Raw genomic sequence first — 22049 nt, 5'->3', positions numbered from 1 at the left:
CGTCTACCTAACCTACCTAACCTAACCTATCCTAGCTTTTTTTGGCTACCTAACCTAACCTTACCTATATATATAGGTTAGGTTAGGTTAGGTAGGGTTGGTTAGGTTCGGTCATATATCTACGTTAATTTTAACTCCAATAAAAAAAATTTGACCTCATACATAGTGAAAAGGGTAGCTTTATCATTTCATAAGAAAAAAATTATAGTAAATAAATTAATTCAGGAAAACTTGGCTTATTAGGCAAATCGGGCCTTGAATAGTAGGCTGAGAAGTGAGTTCTGGCTACTAGGTACGACATATATATATATATATATATATATATATATATATATATATATATATATATATATATATATATATATATATATATATATATATATATATATATATATATATATATATATATACACACACACACAGAGCACCACTTGGTTTCCGAACTTTAGTTATCCGAAACTTCCAGTTTCCCGATTGGGGTTGGGGAGTCATGCTACCCGAACAAAGTTCGGGTAGGAAGGGGTCCGCCAAGCGTCACGCCGGCTTGTGGTGGTGGGTGGGCGATGGTCCAGTTTGCCCACTGTGACTTCACAGATTCACGGCCTATTATTCCTATTATTTTGAATTGCCATAAGGCTGGAATGTTCATTCTGTGCTTTTGTTTTACATATCTGCACAATCAAGAAACATCTGTGCACCATGTTGGCTCCAAATGCACGCATTGCGTCAGTGGTGGGTGGATGGACGATGGAGCTTAGGTGGGAGGCAGTATGAATGAGGGGGGGGGGAGAATCAGTGAGAGAGGGGGGGAGGTAGGGAGAGATGTTAGGAGGTAGGGAGAGATGCTAAGAGGGAGGGGGAGGTAGGGAGAGATGCTAGGAGGTAGGCAGGAAGGGATGGAAGTAGTGAGAATTAGGGAGGGAAAGGCAGGCTGGCAGGCGCTGGCAGGCACAGGCAGGCAGGCACAGGCAGGCACAGGCAGGCAGGCAGGGAGTGAGTGGTAGTCACGCGGTTGAACCGCGTGACCTTGAGAGATGGGATGTAGGGGGCGGGTGGTTTGTTGGTGGTGGGGGTGAGACCGGCTCATTCCCGAAGATAAGCCTAACACTACCCGTTAGCATGATGGCAGGGAGGGAGGCAGGCTGGCTGGAAAGGAAGCAGGCTGGCAGGCTGGGAAGGAGGCAGGCAGGCAGGCTGGGAAGGAGGCAGGCTGGGAAGGAGGCAGACTGGCAGGCAGGGAAGGAGGCAGGCTGGCAGGCTGGGAAGGAGGCAGGCTGGGAATGAAGCAGGCTGGCAGGCTGGGAAGGAGGCAGGCTGGGAAGGAGGCAGGCTGGCAGGCTGGGAAGGAGGCAGGCTGGCAGGCAGGGAAGGAGGCAGGCTGGCAGGCTGGGAAGGAGGCAGGCTGGGAAGGAAGCAGGCTGGCAGGCTGGGAAGGAGGCAGGCTGGGAAGGAGGCAGGCTGGGAAGGAGGCAGGCTGGGAAGGAAGCAGGCTGGCAGGCTGGGAAGGAGGCAGGCAGGCAGGCTGGGAAGGAGGCAGGCTGGGAAGGAGGCAGGCTGGGAAGGAAGCAGGCTGGCAGGCTGGGAAGGAGGCAGGCTGGGAAGGAGGCAGGCTGGGAAGGAAGCAGGCTGGCAGGCTGGGAAGGAGGCAGGCTGGGAAGGAGGCAGGCTGGGAAGGAAGCAGGCTGGCAGGCTGGGAAGGAGGCAGGCTGGGAAGGAGGCAGGCAGGCAGGCAGGCTGGGAAGGAGGCAGGCTGGGAAGGAGGCAGGCTGGCAGGCAGGGAAGGAGGCAGGCTGGCAGGCTGGGAAGGAGGCAGGCTGGGAAGGAGGCAGGCTGGGAAGGAGGCAGGCTGGGAAGGAGGCAGGCAGGCAGGCAGGAAGCGATATATGGGTGTTGAAGTGAACCGTGAACCACGTGACCTTTGAGAGTGTGTGTGTGTGTGTGTGTGTGTATGGGTTTGGGGTGGGGGGTGGGGGGTGGTGTGTCGGTGGTGGGGGGAGAAGGGGAGGTGTGTTGGTGGTGGGGGGAGAGGGGGAGGTGTGTCGGTGGTGGGGGGAGAGGGGGAGGTGTGTCGGTGGTGGGGGAGGGACCGGCTGACTCCGTAAGCCTAACCACACTCCACAGACCTGTGACCCAGATTTGTTTCTTAAATGTACAGTACATCATCGTATATTTTAGGCAGGATGTTCCTGCAGGCTGGCAGGAAACATCCAGAGGATGTTTGCCAGACGTCTTAATAATCAGTTAGGAACAATTAAGGACTTTTATAAAGCGGATCAGGACTTCACTTATTGATGAGTACAAACAAAACACGGTCGCATTTACGCCATGAACCTGACGATTTTTTTCCCTAGAGTTTTTTCATAAATTTTTCGGAAAAATTTCTTTTTACATTTCTAGTTTATTTTTTCCCCTCTATTTCTCGTATACGAACTTACATGTTAACCGACGGGTCTTGTCCCCAAGGGGTTCGGAAACCAAGTGGTGCTCTGTATATATATATATATATATATATATATATATATATATATATATATATATATATATATACAGTGTGTCCTCACTTGAACGAACTATATGGGGCGAAGCCGATTCGTTCCAGTGCGGAATTCGTTCCATCCGTCCGGCCCCAACAACCTTCTTATTTTTTTTTTTTTTTAAACATATGCCAGGACACATTAGTTTGTTTCTTTGTTGTGTGGTGCTTCATTATAATATCTTTCATGCTCTTTTGGTGTCAATAATAATCTGAGATGCGAGAATCACCATCCCCCACCCCACTCACACCATCCTCCACACCACCCACACCATCCTCCACACCACCCACACCATCCCCCACACCACCCACACCATCCTCCACACCACCCACACCATCCTCCACACCACCCACACCATCCTCCACACCACCCACACCATCCTCCACACCACCCACACCACCCATACCATCCCCCACACCATCCCCACACCATCCCCCACACCATCCCCACACCATCCTCCACACCACCCACACCATCCTCCACACCATCCCCCACACCACCCACACCATCCCCCACACCACCCACACCATCCCCCACACCACCCATACCATCCCCCACACCACCCACACCATCCCCCACACCACCCACACCATCCCCCACACCACCCACACCATCCCCCACACCACCCACACCATCCCCCACACCACCCACACCATCCCTCACACCACCCACACCATCCTCCATACCACCCACACCATCCCCCACACCACCCACACCATCCCCCACACCACCCACACCATCCCCCACACCACCCACACCATCCTCCACACCACCCACACCATCCCCCACACCACTAACACCATTCGCTCCCACCACCCACACTCCCCACACCACCACCCACACACCCCACACCACCACCCACACCATCCCCCACACACCCGCACCACCCACATCATCCCCCACACCACCCACACCATCCCCCACACCCCTACACCATCCCCAACACCACTAACACCATTCGCCCCCACCACCCACACTCCCCACACCACCACCCACACACCCCACACCACCACCCACACACCCCACACCACCACCCACATCATCCCCCACACACCCCACACCACCCACATCATCCCCCCACACCCAACCACACCAACCCACCCACACCCAAACCACACCACACCACCCACACCATACCACACCACCCACACCATACCACACTACCCACACCGTGTATTGAAGCAGCAGGCTTGGAAGCGTCTCAACTCGCCCGACAAAAAAAAAATGATGGGTTGACAGGTCTCCTCTCACACCTCCAGGACCCCCCCACCCCCACCCCCCAGGTACCCGGCCATACACACCACAATGCCAAGTCAGCTATTGTTTTCTTCAGGAAACAATAAAACGTGTTAATGATTAATAATGTATATTAATACACGAAAATTAACATATTTTGGCATAAATATTTTACAGCTAAGATTGAGATTTATAATAGAGTATGAATGAGAGGTTTGGCAGCCATGCGTGGTCACCACCCTTCTCTCTCCACTTCCACCTCCCCTGACAACACCTTCCACCACTGACCCCACCTGCCTCTTTCCACCACCTGCCTCCCCTGACACCGCCTGCCTCCCCTGACCCCGCCTGCCTCCCCTGACCCCACCTGCCTCCCCTGACCCCACCTGCCTCCCCTGACCCCACCTGCCTACCCTGACCCCACCTGCCTACCCTGACCCCACCTGCCTACCCTGACCCCACCTGCCTCCCCTGACCCCACCTGCCTCCCCTGACCCCACCTGCCTCCCCTGACCCCACCTGCCTCCCCTGACCCCGCCTGCCTCCCCTGACCCCACCTGCCTCTCCTGACCCCGCCTGCCTACCCTGACACCACCTGCCTCTTTCCACCGCCTGCCTCCTCTGACACCACCTGCCTCCCCTGACCCCACCTGCCTCCCCTGACCCCGCCTGCCTCCCCTGACCCCGCCTGCCTCCCATGACACCGCCTGCCTCACCTGACCCCACCTGCCTCCCCTGACCCCACCTGCCTCCCCTGACCCCACCTGCCTCCCCTGACCCCACCTGCCTCCCCTGACCCCACCTGCCTCCCCTGACCCCACCTGCCTCCCCTGACCCCACCTGCCTCCCCTGACCCCACCTGCCTCCCCTGACCCCACCTGCCTCCCCTGACCCCGCCTGCCTCTCCTGACACTGCCTGCCTCCCCTGACACCACCTGCCTCCCCTGACCCCACCTGCCTCCCCTGACACCGCCTGCCTCCCCTGACACCGCCTGCCTCCCCTGACCCCACCTGCCTCCCATGACACCGCCTGCCTCCTCTGACACCACCTGCCTCCCCTAACACCACCTGCCTCCCCTGACACCGCCTGCCTCCCCTGACACCACCTGCCTCCCCTGACACCGCCTGCCTCCCCTGACACCGCCTGTCTCCCCTGACACCGCCTGCCTCCCCTGACACCGCCTGCCTCCCCTGACACCACCTGCCTCCCCTGACACCACCTGCCTCCCCTGACACCACCTGCCTCCCCTGACACCGCCTGCCTCCCCTGACACCGCCTGCCTCCCCTGACACCGCCTGCCTCCCCTGACACCGCCTGCCTCCCCTGACACCGCCTGCCTCCCCTGACACCGCCTGCCTCCCCTGACACCGCCTGCCTCCCCTGACACCGCCTGCCTCCCCTGACACCGCCTGCCTCCCCTGACACCGCCTGCCTCCCCTGACACCGCCTGCCTCCCCTGACACCACCACAAATGATGCCAGCCACCTCACCAAGGCCTAACGTTCACACGACCTGTGCTTGTTTTATTGGCCTACTCAAAATTTATTCTAAATAGGTATTAGTACAGTACGTAGGCTGTTAGAGGAGGGAGGGAGGGATCCAGGAAACAACCCCCCCCCCTCCAACCCCCACCCCCCCAATGGCTCAGGGAGCGACCGGCCGGCCACACAATGCCAGCTGTTATCTACACCCCAATTGTATTAAAAATTCAGTGAAAAGGAAATGTGTTCAAACTGTTTAAAATATGTACTGTATATATTACAATTTTCACCATTATTATTGCTCCAATATGACATTTTTCTAATAAAAAGGCTATTTTCAGTGCAGATAATGCGATAATTATCATTAAATTGACTCTTGGCATCTGACGACGAGAGGAGAGTGAGTGGTCTCTGTGGTCAGGTGGAGGAAGGAGGGTGGGGGCGGGGGAGCACGTGTTGCCTCCTGACAACAACTCTCTCACCAATGCCCCCTGACACCATTTTATCACCATTTTTATCACCATTTCTCCCTAGAAACAATGGGTAGGGATAATAAAACACTACATAACTGTTTACACTCTGGCGAATCATAGTTGATGACAGCCAGCTCTGACGCTCGGCCTCGGTGACCGCTTGGACGAACATTCCTCACTTAATCGAACATTTGTATGTTCCACTGAACATTTGGTACCGAATTCAATTTGTTCGGCTCTTCCGGGAATTCGATAGAGCGGGGTTCGTTAGTCTGAGGAAGCACTGTATATATATATATATATATATATATATATATATATATATATATATATATATATATTATATATATATATATATATATATATATATATATATATATATATATATATATATATATATATGTATATATATACATATATATATGCACATGCACATGGGTGTAGTACAACATGTGTGTGTATTTATATATATATATATATATATATATATATATATATATATATATATATATATATATATATATATATATATATATATATATATATATATATATATATAAATACACACACATGTTGTACTACACCCATGTGCAAGTGCACATGCACATACACACATGTGTGTATGTGCACACGTGTGTATGTGCGCATCTATCTGGACCTAAAAAAGGCTTTCGACAGAGTTCCACATAAGAGGTTGTTATGGAAACTGGAAAATATTGGAGGGGTGACAGGTAAGCTTCTAACATGGATGAAAAATTTTCTGACTGATAGAAAAATGAGGGCAGTAATCAGAGGCAATGTATCGGAATGGAGAAATGTCACAAGTGGAGTACCACAGGGTTCAGTTCTTGCACCAGTGATGTTTATTGTCTACATAAATGATCTACCAGTTGGTATACAGAATTATATGAACATGTTTGCTGATGATGCTAAGATAATCGGAAGGATAAGAAATTTAGATGATTGTCATGCCCTTCAAGAAGACCTGGACAAAATAAGTATATGGAGCACCACTTGGCAAATGGAATTTAATGTTAATAAATGTCATGTTATGGAATGTGGAATAGGAGAACATAGACCCCACACAACCTATATATTATGTGAGAAATCTTTAAAGAATTCTGATAAAGAAAGAGATCTAGGGGTGGTTCTATATAGAAAACTATCACCTGAGGACCACATAAAGAATATTGTGCAAGGAGCCTATGCTATGCTTTCTAACTTCAGAATTGCATTTAAATACATGGATGGCGATATACTAAAGAAATTGTTCATGACTTTTGTTAGGCCAAAGCTAGAATATGCAGCGGTTGTGTGGTGCCCATATCTCAAGAAGCACATCAACAAACTGGAAAAGGTGCAAAGACATGCTACTAAGTGGCTCCCTGAACTGAAGGGCAAGAGCTACGAGGAGAGGTTAGAGGCATTAAATATGCCAAAACTAGAAGACAGAAGAAAAAGAGGTGATATGATCACTACGTACAAAATATTAACAGGAATTGATAAAATCGACAGGGAAGATTTCCTGAGACCTGGAACTTCAAGAACAAGAGGTCATAGATTTAAACTAGCTAAACACAGATGCCGAAGAAATATAAGAAAATTCACCTTCGCAAATAGAGTGGTAGACGGTTGGAACAAGTTAAGTGAGAAGGTGGTGGAGGCCAAGATCGTCAGTAGTTTCAAAGCGTTATATGACAAAGAGTGCTGGGAAGACGGGACACCACGAGCGTAGCTCTCATCCTGTAACTACACTTAGGTAATTACACACATACTCAATAGTGCAAGAACGCCAGGCAGGTCACACACATAGGTGTAGGGAGCAGGAGGCCAGATACAAGGTATCATCTGGGAGAGGAAATTCTTCAGGAGTCAGAGAAGGAAAGAGACTTGGGGGATGATATCACGCCAGACCTGTCTCCTGCAGCACATATCAAGCGGATAACATCAGCGGCATATGCCAGGCTGGCCAACATACGAACGGCATTCAGAAACTTGTGTAAAGAATCATTCAGAACTTTGTATACCACATATGTCAGGCCAATCCTGGAGTATGCCGCCCCAGCATGGAGTCCACATCTAGTCAAGGATAAGACTAAACTGGAAAAGGTTCAAAGGTTTGCCACCAGACTAGTACCCGAGCTGAGAGGTATGAGCTACGAGGAGAGACTACGGGAATTAAACCTCACTTCGCTGGAAGACAGAAGAGTTAGGGGGGACATGATCACCACATTCAAGATTCTGAAGGGAATTGATAGGGTAGATAAAGACAGTCTATTTAACACAAGGGGAACATGCACAAGGGGACACAGGTGGAAACTGAGTGCCCAAATGAGCCACAGAGATATTAGAAAGAACTTTTTTAGCGTCAGAGTGGTTGACAAATGGAATGCATTAGGAAGTGATGTGGTGGAGGCTGACTCCATACACAGTGTCAAGTGTAGATATGATAGAGCCCGATAGGCTAAGGAATCTGTACACCTGTTGATTGACGGTTGAGAGGCGGGACCAAAGAGCCAGAGCTCAACCCCCGCAAACACAACTAGGCGAGTACACACGTGTGAGTGCTGGGAAGACGGGACACCACGATCGTAGCTCTCATCCTGTAACTACACTTAAGTAATTACATGTTGACACACACTCACACACACAATAAAGAATTACATGAACATGTTTGCTGATGATGCTAAGATAATAGGAAGGATAAGAAACTTAGATGATTGTCATGCCCTTCAAGAAGACCTGGACAAAATAAGTATATGGAGCAACACTTAGCAAATGGAATTTAATGTGAATAAATGCCATGTTATGGAATGTGGAATTGGAGAACATAGACCTCACATAACCTATAAATTATGTGAGAAATTTTTAAAGAATTCTGACAAAGAAAGGGATCTAGGGGTGGTTCTAGATAGAAAACTGTCACCTGAGGACCACATTAAGAACATTGTGCGAGGAGCATATGCTACACTTTCTAACCTCAGAATTGCTTTTAAATACATGGATGGAGAAATACTAAAGAAATTGTTCACTACTTTTATTAGACCAAAGCTGGAATATGCAGCGGTTGTATGGTGCCCATATCTTAAGAAGCACATCAACAAACTGGAAAAGGTGCAAAGGCATGCCACTAAGTGGCTCCCAGAACTGAAGGACAAGAGCTACGAGGAGAGGTTAGAGGCATTAAATATGCAAAAACTAGAAGATAGAAGAAAAAGAGGCGATATGATCACTACGTTCAAAATAGTAACAGGAATCGATAAAATTGATAGGGAAGAATTCCCGAGACCGGGAACTTCAAGAACAAGAGGTCATAGATTTAAACTAACGAAACAAAGCTGCCAGAGAAATGTACGAAAATTCACTTTTGTAAACCGAGTGGAAGACGGTTGGAACAAGTTAAGTGAGAGGGTAGTGGAGGCCAAAACCGTCAGTAATTTCAAAGCATTATATGACAAAGAGTGCTGGGGAGACGGAACACCACGAGCGTAGCTCTCATCCTGTAACTACACTTAGGTAATTATACTTAGGTAATTACACACACAGTGTACACATGTACATGTACATGTGTACACACACACATACACATGAAAAGAAAATTACAAGCCGCCAACTAGTGGGCAGAGAGCACCACACCGGCCAGGAGAAGAAGGCACAAAACTGCATCAAAAGGCCCACCTCAACAACAAAACTCAAAGACCCAGCACGACCACAACACGTGCCAAGACCCAAAAAGATCAGTCTGCAAGCCAGGAAGACCCTGGAACCCCAGAAGGCAGGACCAGGTCACACACGAGGAAACAAATCCCCCTGAACCCACAAAGGGGGCCCAAGAGGAAGAAACCGCTGGAACGAAACCAAAGAACCCAAAGGAACCCGGAATCGAACCCGGGGGAGCCCAAACCACCACATTTGATGGTGGAGATACACCACAGAAAGGCAAAGCACAGCCCCAGACAGAACCCCCAGGGAAATCGTCAAAACAGACCGAAAACCGAGGGCCAAGGTGTGGGAGCAAGCATAAACAGACAGGGACAATGAGCCCAAACCCTAGGGGCCCAGTCAGCCGAGCGGACAGCACACTTGACTTGTGATCCTGTGGTCCTGGGTTCGATCCCAGGCGCCGGCGAGAAACAATGGGCAGAGTGTCTTTCACTCTATGCCCCTGTTACCGAGCAGTAAAATAGGTACCTGGGTGTTAGTCAGCTGTCACGGGCTGTTTCCTGGGGGTGGAGGCCTGGTCGAGGACTGGGCCACAGGGACACTAAAGCCCCGAAATCATCTTAAGATAACCAAGATAACCCAGACCCAAAACAGACAAAATGGAAAACCTGGTGTAAAATCAACACTCAAATGTTCCCAGAGGAACAGGAGATGGGCAGAAAACACCAGAAAAGCAAAGAAACGACAACAGGAGAATAAAGCCCCTGAAAAAGGTGAAAAAACTCACCCAAGACGCTCGCTTGCACACCCAGGCGCATGTAAACAAAGCGCAACGCCGCCCTGGTGGCCTACGCCGGGAAACCGGCAGAAGAAAATGGCCACCAGAACAAGGGGGCTGTGACTGACGCAAAAGATACGAAAACACGCCAGCAAAAGTGGGAAGCAAGCAGACTGGATGGGCGAAAAACTCCGCCCAGAAGCAGAAAACCCAGGCAGGGGCAAACAGCCCTAGAACTGCTAGCAGGCATCCCCCACAGCCAAGAGAACCAGCAACAGAGGCCTCGGGGCAGAGCTGTCCTCCAAGCCCTCCGCCTTTAAAGAAAAGGAAGAGTCCACGGGAAAGGCAGCAAGAAAGGGCCACTGGTAAGATCCAGAAGCCTTGGCAGGAGGAACAGGCTCGAAAACCTCAGTCCCCAACCCGAATGGGGCAGCCCCCGAAACCGCCCGAGTCTCGGCCCCAACTAAACCCTGCCCCGACCCCGAAACCCGCAGATGGTCCGGAGCTGGGAACAGGGAGGGAAAGGGGTGAACAGCACCTAACCAAAATGGGATGGCCCCAGGGCATCCAAGTGGGAAACTAATCTAGCATGTTGCAGCAACCTAACATAGCTTGCAACACGGATGTCACCTGTACTCTGAACAGTAATAACATCAGAAGAGTACTGGAGAACAAGCAGAGAATATCTTTCGCAAGACTCCGGGTCAAAGTGTCAGTGACCCAACAAGCAACATGACGGAGGTAAAAGTGGTGACAGTCACCCGGAGACAAGGGCACAGCAACCAACGATCCCGTACAAGATGGGATGGAACCCGGAAGACACATTCAATGGTCCACCGAGCCCCAACAGGGGTTTCCAGGGCCTGTAGGGGTAACAACTACGGGAAGCCCGGGGAAGGTGTTGCTAACTGGTTAAAACCCAAAACTAACAAGGGGGGTAGAGGACAACACTGAAAACCCCTGTGACGTGTACAATCACTTGGGCCTAGCAGAGGGCCACCAAACACTACCAGTGGAACTATAGCCACACTAGGCAGACCCCCACCAGGCAAATGAAAATAAAAACAAAAGAAAAACCTCGCAAAAGTACACCATCCCCAGAGGCAACAGGAACTGGTCGCCACTTAGGTGGCAGGTTGTGCAACACCTTGACGCCCTAACCAGCACAATACCAGTCCCTACCCAGGGCCAAACAAGGGCCTCAAGCCCCAGCTGGCCCCAAGGGCGAGGCAAATGCCGAGCAGCAAGAAACTCTACGGGTATGGTTCCCGAACACCCCAGGGAAGGTAACCCTGTCATGCAGGGGCAGTACTCACAAGGGTGCTTAGGGAAGGAAGCCCCTAAGCTCATGCAGCCCCGGTACTGATGAGGAACACCTGGTCACTGCACAACACAACACACGGCAGTGAACGCCACACAAGGCAAACACCGCCTAGGAAACTGAGGCCAGAGAAGCGTCTATAATGGTTGACATTAGCTTACGAACTGATACTAGGACAGCCGGCGCGGTGAGGTCCAGGACTCCCCCCTCCCCCTCTCAGGGCAGGGAGGGCTGCACAGATGACCGGCGCGGCAGTAAAGTGTGATGTTTGCTTGTTTTCCTTTGGATTGTACGGAGTTTCTATCTCTGTTTGTTTTTTGTTTTAGATTTTTACCATGTGGGGTTTGTTTTATTATGCCTACCTTTCTGGGTGCCTTGAGGTTATCTTGAGATGATTTCGGGGCTTTAGTGTCCCCGCGGCCCGGTCCTCGACCAGGCCTCCACCCTCAGGAAGCAGCCCGTGACAGCTGACTAACTCCCAGGTACATGTTTTACTGCTAGGTAACAGGGGCATAGGGTGAAAGAAACTCTGCCCATTGTTTCTCGCCGGCGCCCGGGATCGAACCCCTGACCACAGGATCACAAGACCAGCATGCTGTCTGCTCGGCCGATCGGCCTAAGCTCGGTCGATGGCAGATAAGGAAAACTCCAGCCACAAGGGGGTTTTTCAGGGCCATTGCTCCCTGAAACCTCTCTGAAGAAGCCAGGTTCTGGTGCTGGTCCCTGGTAGATCTGAATTCCTTAGTTAATGTCCCAGTAATATAACATACATTACCCCGATAAGCTCCATGGGAGCCGTAGGGGCTCCCCACAGAAAATGCTAATAACAATCAAAATTTTATTACATTTTCATTGTGATGTATATAAAGTAGCTCCTCATAGTTTATGTGCCAGTGTAACAAGCCTCAAGAAGATGACCAGCTCTGAGACCCCACACTGACCTTGAGAGGCACAATGTTTCCACTCTAAATCCATGTTATTCTAAGTTTTGGAGGTCACTTGTCTCCATAACACTGAACATCTGACTCCTGAGTAACACCAAAGACCTGCGAGTTTTGCCAAGGCTGAAGGTAAGGATGGAGCAGGATACTCGGACACTAGGTATACTAGCCAAAAGAACTGACAGAATGCAGCTTATAGGATAAACACAGCTGAGATGGGTACCAGCAGTGTGCCATAATTATATACACAAGCATGAAAATCCCTAGCTCACCCCCACAACAAGGAAGCCCAAATGCCCCCAACCACTGGGCCTCACAGAGGAATGTAAAACCCCTGACACTACCCAGGGTGAGACACCCTACACTGTCGCTCTTGTCGGAGCAGAGGCAATGCCAAACGAACACCTAGAAAAGGCTGTCTTATACACATGCAGTTCGAGGGTGAACAAAAATCACAACTTGCTTACTTCACAACAAGTGAAGCAAGTAAGTAATGCATTTGTAAAGCAAATACTAAACTTTGAAACAATAAACAAAGAAATAGCCCTCACAGGAAAGATTCCCAAGAACACCCTACACTTATCTTGGAAAAAACTGGGACTCGCCAAAGCCAGTGACTCAAGGAGCAGTCCCCACTCAGGGATAACAGTGAGAGGACTGAGGCCTGCTGTCATGGGAGTTGGGAAGTCCTGGAGGTGCCACCTGCGGTGGTGACCAGCTGTAACTAAGGGGGGGGGGGGACTCTTCTAACTACTGAGTGAATCATTTGCAGAGTCATTTCTCATTTCAGTTCCATGACCCTTGCAGTTGTCTGCTTTGCTTTGCTTCCTTTCTGGATGTGTCCTTTAGTGAGGGGTGATGGTAACAATCTCCTGCTCCTTGGCAACCCTTTGGCCCCTCCAGAAATGCTGTACAGTCTACCAAATGGAGATTCCCTCACCAATCTGTGCTGGTATCATTAAGCAATACTGAATGCTCAATGCTCAGATCTAGTATATTACCTTCAAGAATCGACATTGTCTAAGTTAGACAATAGGACATTACTAAGACATCTGCAGAATTAATCTGGATCACAGAAGATCCCATAAAAATATGCTGATCATTGTCCTAGCAACGCTAACATGCATTCAGAAAACATTCTTACGTTTGTTATTTAGCATAATTTGAAAAATTCAAATTACTATGAGCAAAGATTTATTTAAAATTATAATTTAGCCACTGAAAATCCTTTCCCAATTTCCCCATAAGTGTGTTGCGACACTTGTGATTGTTGTTTTACTCTAATATCCAAGTTTTTAGTATTGCATTTTATGTTAAATAAAATGATTACCTCTTATTTATTTTACTAAACTTATAATAAGTAACAACACAAAAAGAACAAACTGATCAAATTAATTAATACCCATGACGCGAACAATCCTTTTCTTCATCATTCTGTGGCCATACAGGTAGACTCCAGGTTTATCTGGGGAGTAAAATTCAATCAAATTATTAAGAAGTCAAATATCATACTTTGTTGTTTATAAATTCTTCAAAAGAATATCAATAATTCATAGCAACATTCTAAGAATTTAGAATAACCTGGGACAATAAGATCTTGATTGTCTTGGTGTTGATGAATCTCAGATTGTAAGTCAATGTCAAGATCATCAAGCTTCAGTGGCATGCAGCCCACTTCCCGCATATGGCTGGGGCTAATTTTAAACAAATTTTCTTCAATTATGGAATTTTCAGGCGACAGGAACGTTTGACGCTTACTTTTCTTCACTATAAAAGAGAAAGATAATTTTATAGATCGAAATATGTCTCGCTTGACAAACTGTCCTATTATAGAAATACTGTACATTAGTTGTCATATTCACTGACAAAATGAGTACAGCTAGAGTATACATTTTAATTCTGTAAAAACAGTAAGTACACTTGAACTGAATGACAAATTATCAATCACAACACCAAAGGTTTTCTGGAGGGGCTGAATGGTGGCTCACTGTAGCTAACTCACCACAGAGAATATGGAAACTGGGACATAGCAGGGAAGAAGAGAGCAAATCATTAAATTTGTGACATTGAACCCAGAACGTGAAACCCAATCAAGAGCATAATAAGCCCATTGGGGAACCAAGAACAATGAGCAGGTAATGAGTCACAAAGATCTTGTTAAATGTTAGACCTCCAAATCCCTCAAGCTCTGTTTTCAGACAAAGATATATGAGAAAAAATCAGCGTTGAATGTAATGAAACGCCATTTTCTGAGTGAGCCCCGGAGGCTCCCTGGAGCTTATCGGGCTAATGTATGTTATGTTAGACCGGGACATTAGCTATGGAGTTCAGACCTACTAGGGACCAGCACCAGAACCTGGCCCCTTCAGAGAGGCTTCAGGGAGCAATGGCCCTGGGAAAACCCCATATGGTTGGGGGTTTTCCTTATCTGCCATCGACCGGGGTTAGGCACCCAGAAAGGTAGGCGTAACGAAACAAACCCCACATGGTAAGAAACTACATCAAAAACCGAACAGAGAGGTAGAAAACTCCCTACAATCCCAAGGAAAACAATCAAACAATCAATTTACTGCCGCGCCGGTCGTCCGTGCAGCCCTCCCCTCCCCGGGAGGGGGAGGGGGGGCTCCGGACCTCACCACGCCGGCTGCCTTCAGTTCGAAAACTAGGCTTCAACCAACGCGAAAAAACCTGCCGACCGGATGGGAGGGAGGGTAGCCAGGGAGCCTCTGGGGCTCACCCAGAAAATGGCGTTTCATTACATTCAACGCTGGTTTTCTGTGGGGAGCCCCTACGGCTCCCTGGAGCTACATACCCAAAGAGAAGGAAAAGAGGGGACTTACCCGGGAGGCGGCGGCCACAAACTCCTCAACGCGAAGTCGAGACAACTGGCTGCAACCTGCGACCCAAAGCAACACAAGAACGCCGAGGAGCAGGGATGTTCACCAAATAACGGGCGGCCAGGACCCTGTCCTGGCCGCCCGTTATTGAGAGACCAACCCGGCCAACCTGAGAGACCCGAGCCCTGGAACAGGGAACGAGGGAAACCGGATCAACCCAAAGCGCATCCCCAGCCACCCCGGCTGAAGCGCGCAGGTAACGGCGAAGAGCTGCAACTGGACACAACACATGATGCACCCCCGGCCGAACCAACCAAGCATCAATGACCCACGGACCCCTCCGGAAAGCAGCCGTCTCGTTCTTCGCCAGAAAAGATGGAGAAGGCTGCAAACGGACAAACGTACCCCCAGGACCAAAAGAGCAGAAACCCCTGCGCCGGAGGAGAGCATGAAGCTCCCCTACCCGGCCCCCAGAGGCCAGTGCCAACAAAAACAAAGCCTTGGAAAAACAATCAGGAACCGAAGGGGCCACCACAAACCGAGGAGAGGAAAGATAGGAGAGCACCCTGTCCAAGGACCAGGACGGCTCAGGAGGCGCATGAGCAGGCTAGAGGTGAAACATAGCACGGGAAAGCTTACGAAATGGGGCGGATGTGACGTCCACCCCGAAAGCTAGCTTGAGCGGCTCCACCAGTGCCGCATGATACGAGGCGACAGTATTAGGCATCAAATGACGGTCCTGAAAAAGCCAAGAAAGAAAGTTCAAAACAACCCGATCTGAAAGAAAAGACAACCCACGAAGAGCCAGAAAATGGCGAAAAGAACACCAGGAAACTTCATACTGTCGCCGAGACGAAGCTTTCAGGTGGGATACCATCAAAGAAGCCACCTGATCACCATAGAAATGGTGATACACCCGCGTCAAAAAGACCAGACGCGAAGAGCAGAGGAGAAGGTCGAACCAGCCCCGTACCGGATCGGACCGACCTGCTGAAAGAGGCGGAGGCGCAGGAAACGTCCCGGGTTCGGGCACCGAGCCAAAGCACCGGAAACCAAGGCTGGGCCGGCCACCAAGGGGCCATGAGGACTACTCTCCCTGGGAATGTCTCCAACCGAACCAGAACCCGAAGCAACAGCTGGACCGGAGGAAAGAGGTGCAGGTAACCCCACCTCGACCAGTCCTGCCGAAAGGCATCCACCGTGAACGCTTCACAGTCGGGGAAGGGCGTCACATATATTGGGAGATGCCGAGACCACGCCGACGCGAAGAGGTCCACATCTGGGAGACCGTACATCTGGCAGATCCAACGAAACGAGTCATCGTTGACCGTCCACTCTGTGGACAGGGGAAGGAAGCAAGACAGACCGTCCGCCAGAACGTTGGACACTCCCCGGACGTGAACCGCACAAAGAGCCAAACCTCAAGAATCCACCAGACGAACCACTCGAAGGGACCCACCCCAAAGAGCCAAGGACCGAAGAGAACCCCCGCGGTTCAGGCAATGAACCACTGGTGAACAGTCCGAATGGAGGCGAATGGTTGATCCCCGAGCGACCCGAATCCTCCGAAGCGCGAACCAGACAGCCGCAAACTCCCGAACCATGCTGTGAGCCCGATGGAAGGACGGACCCCACCGTCCCTGGCCTGCCTGGTGAGTACTGGTCACAAAGCCCCAGCCGAGACACGATGTGTCCGTGAACACATCAAGCGAGGGCTCAGGAAGGCGCCAAGGCACTGAACCCCGAAAAGCCCGAAGAGGAAGCTGGTGATGCAGCAACCGACATAAGACCAACGGAGGACGAACCAAACGATCGCGAGAGAGGCGGAAAGGACGTCCCCGAAGGAACCAAAACCGACGCCGAAGCCAAACCCGACACGGCGGGTAGACTAGCACGGCGAAGTTCAGACTCCCGCACAACCGCTTGAGCAACCACCGAGTGACCCGGGACCCCCTCAGAAACAGCTGACAGTGGTCCCGCAGCCGCCACAACGCCTCTGGAGGGAGAGACAAGGAAGCGGTCCGAGAATCCCAAACAAGACCCAGCCAGGTCCGAACCTGGGACGAAACCAGATGGAACTTCCTCCAGTTCACCAGGAACCCGAACCTGGCGAGCTGGGAAAGAACCATATCCCTGGCGAGCAGACAAGCTGACCGATTGGGAGCCCACACCAGCCAGTCGTCGAGGTAGGCCAAAACCCGAATCCCTAGAAGATGCAGACGGGTCACCACAACCCGGGTCAGACGCGTGAAAACGTGAGGTGCCAGATTCAAGCCAAAAGGTAGGCATCGAAAACAGTAAGCGTGATGCCCCACCACGAAACCTAACCAGTCCCTGAACCCTGGATGAATAGGAACGTGCCAATACGGGTCCTTGAGGTCCAGGGACACCATCCAGGCACCCGGCTCCAACAGAAGCCGGACCTGAGACAGAGTAGTCATCCGAAAGGACGGGCAAGGAATCCAGGTGTTCAGACAGGACAAGTCCAGAATGAACCTCAGATCCGCACAGTCCCGTTTCGGCACTGGAAACAGGCGGGAAACCCACCTGAGGGACGTAGTCGTTTCGACCACGCCCAAGCGCACCCACTCCAAGACGACTTGACAAAGCGCAGGAGAAGAAACCTGCCCTGTTAGCCCCGAACCACCCAAAGGAGGACGAGTCGCCCAACGCCACCGCAGGCCGGATGACACGACCGAAAAGGCCCACAAATCGTGGGACCAAGCGTGGGCAAACAGAGCGAGCCTCTCAGCATCGCCCCGTCAATGGGGCAAACCGCGAAAGGGCCGACGCCCCTTACGAGAACCCAACCTTCGAACAGGGCGATCACTGTGCCGACCAGACGACGCTGGCCCCGAAGGGAACAACGGCTCAGAAACTGGCACCAATGGCCCACCTCGACCACCAGAGCCCGGAACCCTGGCACGACCCCTCCGAAACTGCCGAGAACGACCGCTCCGGAGAATCAACAAGTCTGCCATAGGACGACAACTAGACGAAGCCGCATGCAGAAACTGAGACACCGCAGTCTCTGCACACAGCAACGGACAAAACAGAGATGAAAACCTAAGAGCCAGGGCTCAAGTGGATTCCAAAGAGAGGGCGAGCACAGCCAGACGGCACGCGAGGCGAGAAGCAAAAAAACAGAGACACAGCTTCCTTCAGGATGAGCGCAAAGAGCTTCAACAGAGCAGCCGATGCCCTAGCTGCCGAATAGAGCGCCCCGGACGAAGGCCCTTCACTCAACGCTCCCAAATCCTCCTCAAGCCAAGCAGAAGAGAGCTCGAGAAAGGAAAAGAAATGCAAGACCAAAGCAAAATGCCCACGGGAGCGCAACTCCTCCGCAACCAATGAAGCCGAAAGCTGAGGAACCTGCACGTGAAGCTGGAAAAGGCCAACATCCCGAGAAAGCACGGGAGCGAATAAGCATGCATTAAGGTGCTCAAACTTGTATGCCATGCCAACATACGTGGTATGCCAATGGCCATACCACGTTGAAAACACCGCTTCTCGTCCGATCAGCGAAGTTAAGCAACGTTGGGTTTGGTTAGTACTTGGATGGGTGACCGCCTGGGAACACCAAATGCTGTTGGCAATAATGTTTGGAGCCGGTCGGCCGAGCGGACAGCACGCTGGACTTGTGATCCTGTGGTCCTGGGTTCGATCCCAGGCGCCGGCGAGAAACAATGGGCAGAGTTTCTTTCACCCTATGCCCCTGTTACCTAGCAGTAAAATAGGTACCTGGGTGTTAGTCAGCTGTCACGGGCTGCTTCCTGGGGGTGGAGGCCTGGTCGAGGACCAGGCCGCGAGGACACTAAAAAAAGAAAAACCCTGAAATCATCTCAAGATAACCTCAAGATAACCAGGTAAACCTGCATAAAAGTAGCAGTTTCCCACCAATCAAGCGTGCGGGTCCGACAGAACCCATGCCAAGCCCCGAACGAAAAGAAAGGGCAGTCTGCCAGCCAGGAAGACTCCGGAACTTCCAAATGCACCCAAAAACGGGAAGAAGAACCTAACTCAAACAAGGACGGATCCATTGGGGAGGCATAACCCGGGTCTCGCAAGAGGTATGCAGCAAGAGCTTCCCGAGCCACCTTCGCGCAGATACGGGAAGTAGCAAACCCCTGGAAAGACAGAGCCGAGGTACCCAAAGGCGCCCGGAACCGAACCTAAATCATACTCATACAGGGAAGGGGGGTAAGAAAACCCCTCCCCCTGCAACAATAAGCCCCGCGGGGAAGGCAAAGCACCCAAGCAGGGTCACAGGGGGCCCAAGGACCCCAGGTCGACTCCTCCTCAGCCCCAGGATCCCCTGCGTCGGGACCCAGGGCAGAGCCGTCCTCCAAACCCTCTACCCCTGAAGAAAAGGTAGAGTCCAAGGGAAAGGCAGGTAAGAAGGGTGTCTGCTGGTAGGACCCAGAAGCCTCGGCAGGAGGAACCGGCTCAAATGCCTCCGTCCCCGACCCGGATGGGGCAGCCCCCGAAGCAGCCCGAGTCTCACTACCAACTAAATCCTGTGCCAAGGTCGAAACCCGCATACGTTTCGGAGCCGGACACAGGGGGGGAGGTGCAGGAAGAACCACAGGGAAAGGACCAGAGGACGCGGCTGGAGCCAAAGCCATAGCGACCAACGCCCCCAGGTCAGGGTCCCTAAAGCCAAAACGGGGCAGCCTCGGGGCATCCAGGTGGGAAACCAACCTAGCACGTTGCAATAACCTAAACCTAACATGCAACGCTGATGCTGCCTGTACCCTAATAGGAACATCCTCAGAGTAAAACTGGAGCACAAGCAGAGAACATGACTCACAAGACTCCGGGTCAAAGGTGTCATTGACCCAACAGGCAGCATGACGAAGGCAAAACAGGTGACTCTCACCCTGAGACAAGGGCACACTGCAACCTTCAAACCCGCACAAGGCAGGCTGGAACTCGGGAGACGCATCCATGGGTCCCCGAGCCCCGACAGGGGTTTTCAGGGCCCATAGGTTAGCAACTACGGGAAGCCCGGGCAAGGTGTTGCTAACCGGTTAAGAAACCCCAACAAAACAAGGGTAAATGATAATACTGAAACCCCTGAGATGTGTACAAGCACGGGGGCCTAAGCAGAGGGCCACCAAAACAATACCAGGGGAACTATGGGCCCACGAGGCAGAACCTCCAACAGGCAAACAAAAACAAAACAAAAGAAAAACCCCGCAAAAGTACACCGTCCCCAGAGCAACAGAAACCGGTCGCCGCTTAGGTGGCAGGCCGCGCAACACCTTGACGCCCTAACCAGCACAATACCACTCCCTACCCAAGGCCAAACAAGGGCCCCAAGCCCCAGCTGGCCCCAAGGGCGAGGCAAATGCCGAGCAGCAAGAACCTCTACGGGAGCGGTTCCCGAACGCCCCAGAGAAGATAACCCTGACACGCAGGGGCAGTACTCACAGGGCGCCTAGGGAAGGAAGCCCCTAGGCGCATGCAGCCCCGGCACTGATGAAGTACTCCTGGCCACCACACACCACACAAAGACAGCAGAGAACGCCACACGAGGCAAACACCGCCAAGGAATTTGAGGCCAGAGAAGCGTCTATCCCGGTTGACACTAGCTTGCGAACTGAAGGCAGCCGGCGTGGTGAGGTCCGGGGCCCCCCCTCCCCCTCCCGGGGAGGGGAGGGCTGCGCGGACGACCAGCGCGGCAGTAAATTGATTGTTTTCCTTGGGATTGTAGGGAGTTTTCTACCTCTCTGTTCGGTTTTTGTTGTAGTTTCTTACCATGTGGGGTTTGTTTTGTTACGCCTACCTTTCTGGGTGCCTAACCCCGGTCGATGGCAGGGGATTGGCCCTGGAAAACCCCCAACCATATGGGGTTTTCCAGGGCCATTGCTCCCTGAAACCTCTCTGAAGGGGCCAGGTTCTGGCGCTGGTCCCTGGTAGGTCTGAACTCCATAGCTAATGTCCCGGTCTAACATAACATACATTAGCCCGATAAGCTCCAGGGAGCCGTAGGGGCTCCCCACAGAAAACCAGCATTGAATGTCATTAAACACTATTTTTTGGGTAGAGCCCTGGAGGCTTCCTGGCGCTATTAGACTGATATTAGCTAATATTAGTATAGGGCTTCAGTCATATGGAGTTATCATGCCTACCAAGGACCACTAGCCAGAACATGGTACCTCAGAGAGGCAAAGGGAGCATTGGCCTATGGAATCTCTCATGTATGAAAGTATTCATGTTTGCCATCTACCGGGGTTGAGCATCCAGGAAGGAAGGCGCCTCAAAACAGACCCCTCCTGGTAGAAATATTGCAACCCGAGACCGAACAGATGTGAGAAACTTCCCCAAAGAAAGACATGCAAACTAGCAGCACGTCATCACACCGCCCTGAAACTGCAACCCCCCCAACCCACCGCATTTTCACTCTTCTCGGGATGGTCGTGCCTGGACTCTGGCTTCGGCAGTTTGAGGTGGGCCATAGGTGCCAGCTTCTTAGCCGGTCTTTCTTCCAAGGCCTTCTTCGTCTGGTTGGCACAGTGGTCGCCCCAGGAAGGTCGGCTTCCTGGGGCGACACATCAGCCTTTTCGTGGGTCGTCCAGAAGGAGGGGCGGCTGGCTCTGTTTGTCCACATCTTGGTTTCATGATTCATAGGCGTTTTGGGTCGTGTCTTCCAGCCTTTGTTGGTGTTGGGCCGCTACTTCCCTTCCGGGGGATTCGGGGCTGGCGGGGCAGGTATCCTCCCCTTCACTTTGTCGGGTCATCCTGAAGTGGGTGCGCTTGGATTTGGTCAAAACCTCATCCC

At 51.5% G+C, this 22049-nt stretch overlaps 1 protein-coding gene and 1 non-coding gene across 5 annotated transcripts in view; one reads left to right on the top strand and one right to left on the bottom strand.

Moving 5' to 3' along the window:
- The window catches only part of LOC123761800 (uncharacterized), a 653931-nt gene that overhangs the window by 369795 nt on the left and 262087 nt on the right, over nt 1-22049 (bottom strand). For all 4 annotated transcript variants that reach the window (XM_069330457.1, XM_069330459.1, XM_069330458.1 and 1 more), the window contains 2 exons: nt 14010-14195; nt 13831-13893 (listed from right to left, as the gene is read on the bottom strand). In XM_069330457.1, the coding sequence (XP_069186558.1) occupies nt 13831-13893; nt 14010-14195 (249 nt within the window). The remainder of the gene's footprint in view (nt 1-13830; nt 13894-14009; nt 14196-22049) is intronic.
- LOC123761883 (5S ribosomal RNA) lies at nt 18742-18860 on the top strand. Its single transcript, XR_006773273.1, has one exon. It is a non-coding gene; the product is annotated as a 5S ribosomal RNA (ribosomal RNA).

The sequence above is a fragment of the Procambarus clarkii genome, chromosome 24 (assembly GCF_040958095.1).
Source record: "Procambarus clarkii isolate CNS0578487 chromosome 24, FALCON_Pclarkii_2.0, whole genome shotgun sequence".
NCBI classification, from domain to species: domain Eukaryota; kingdom Metazoa; phylum Arthropoda; class Malacostraca; order Decapoda; family Cambaridae; genus Procambarus; species Procambarus clarkii.
This window is presented reverse-complemented; position numbering and strand designations above follow the sequence as displayed.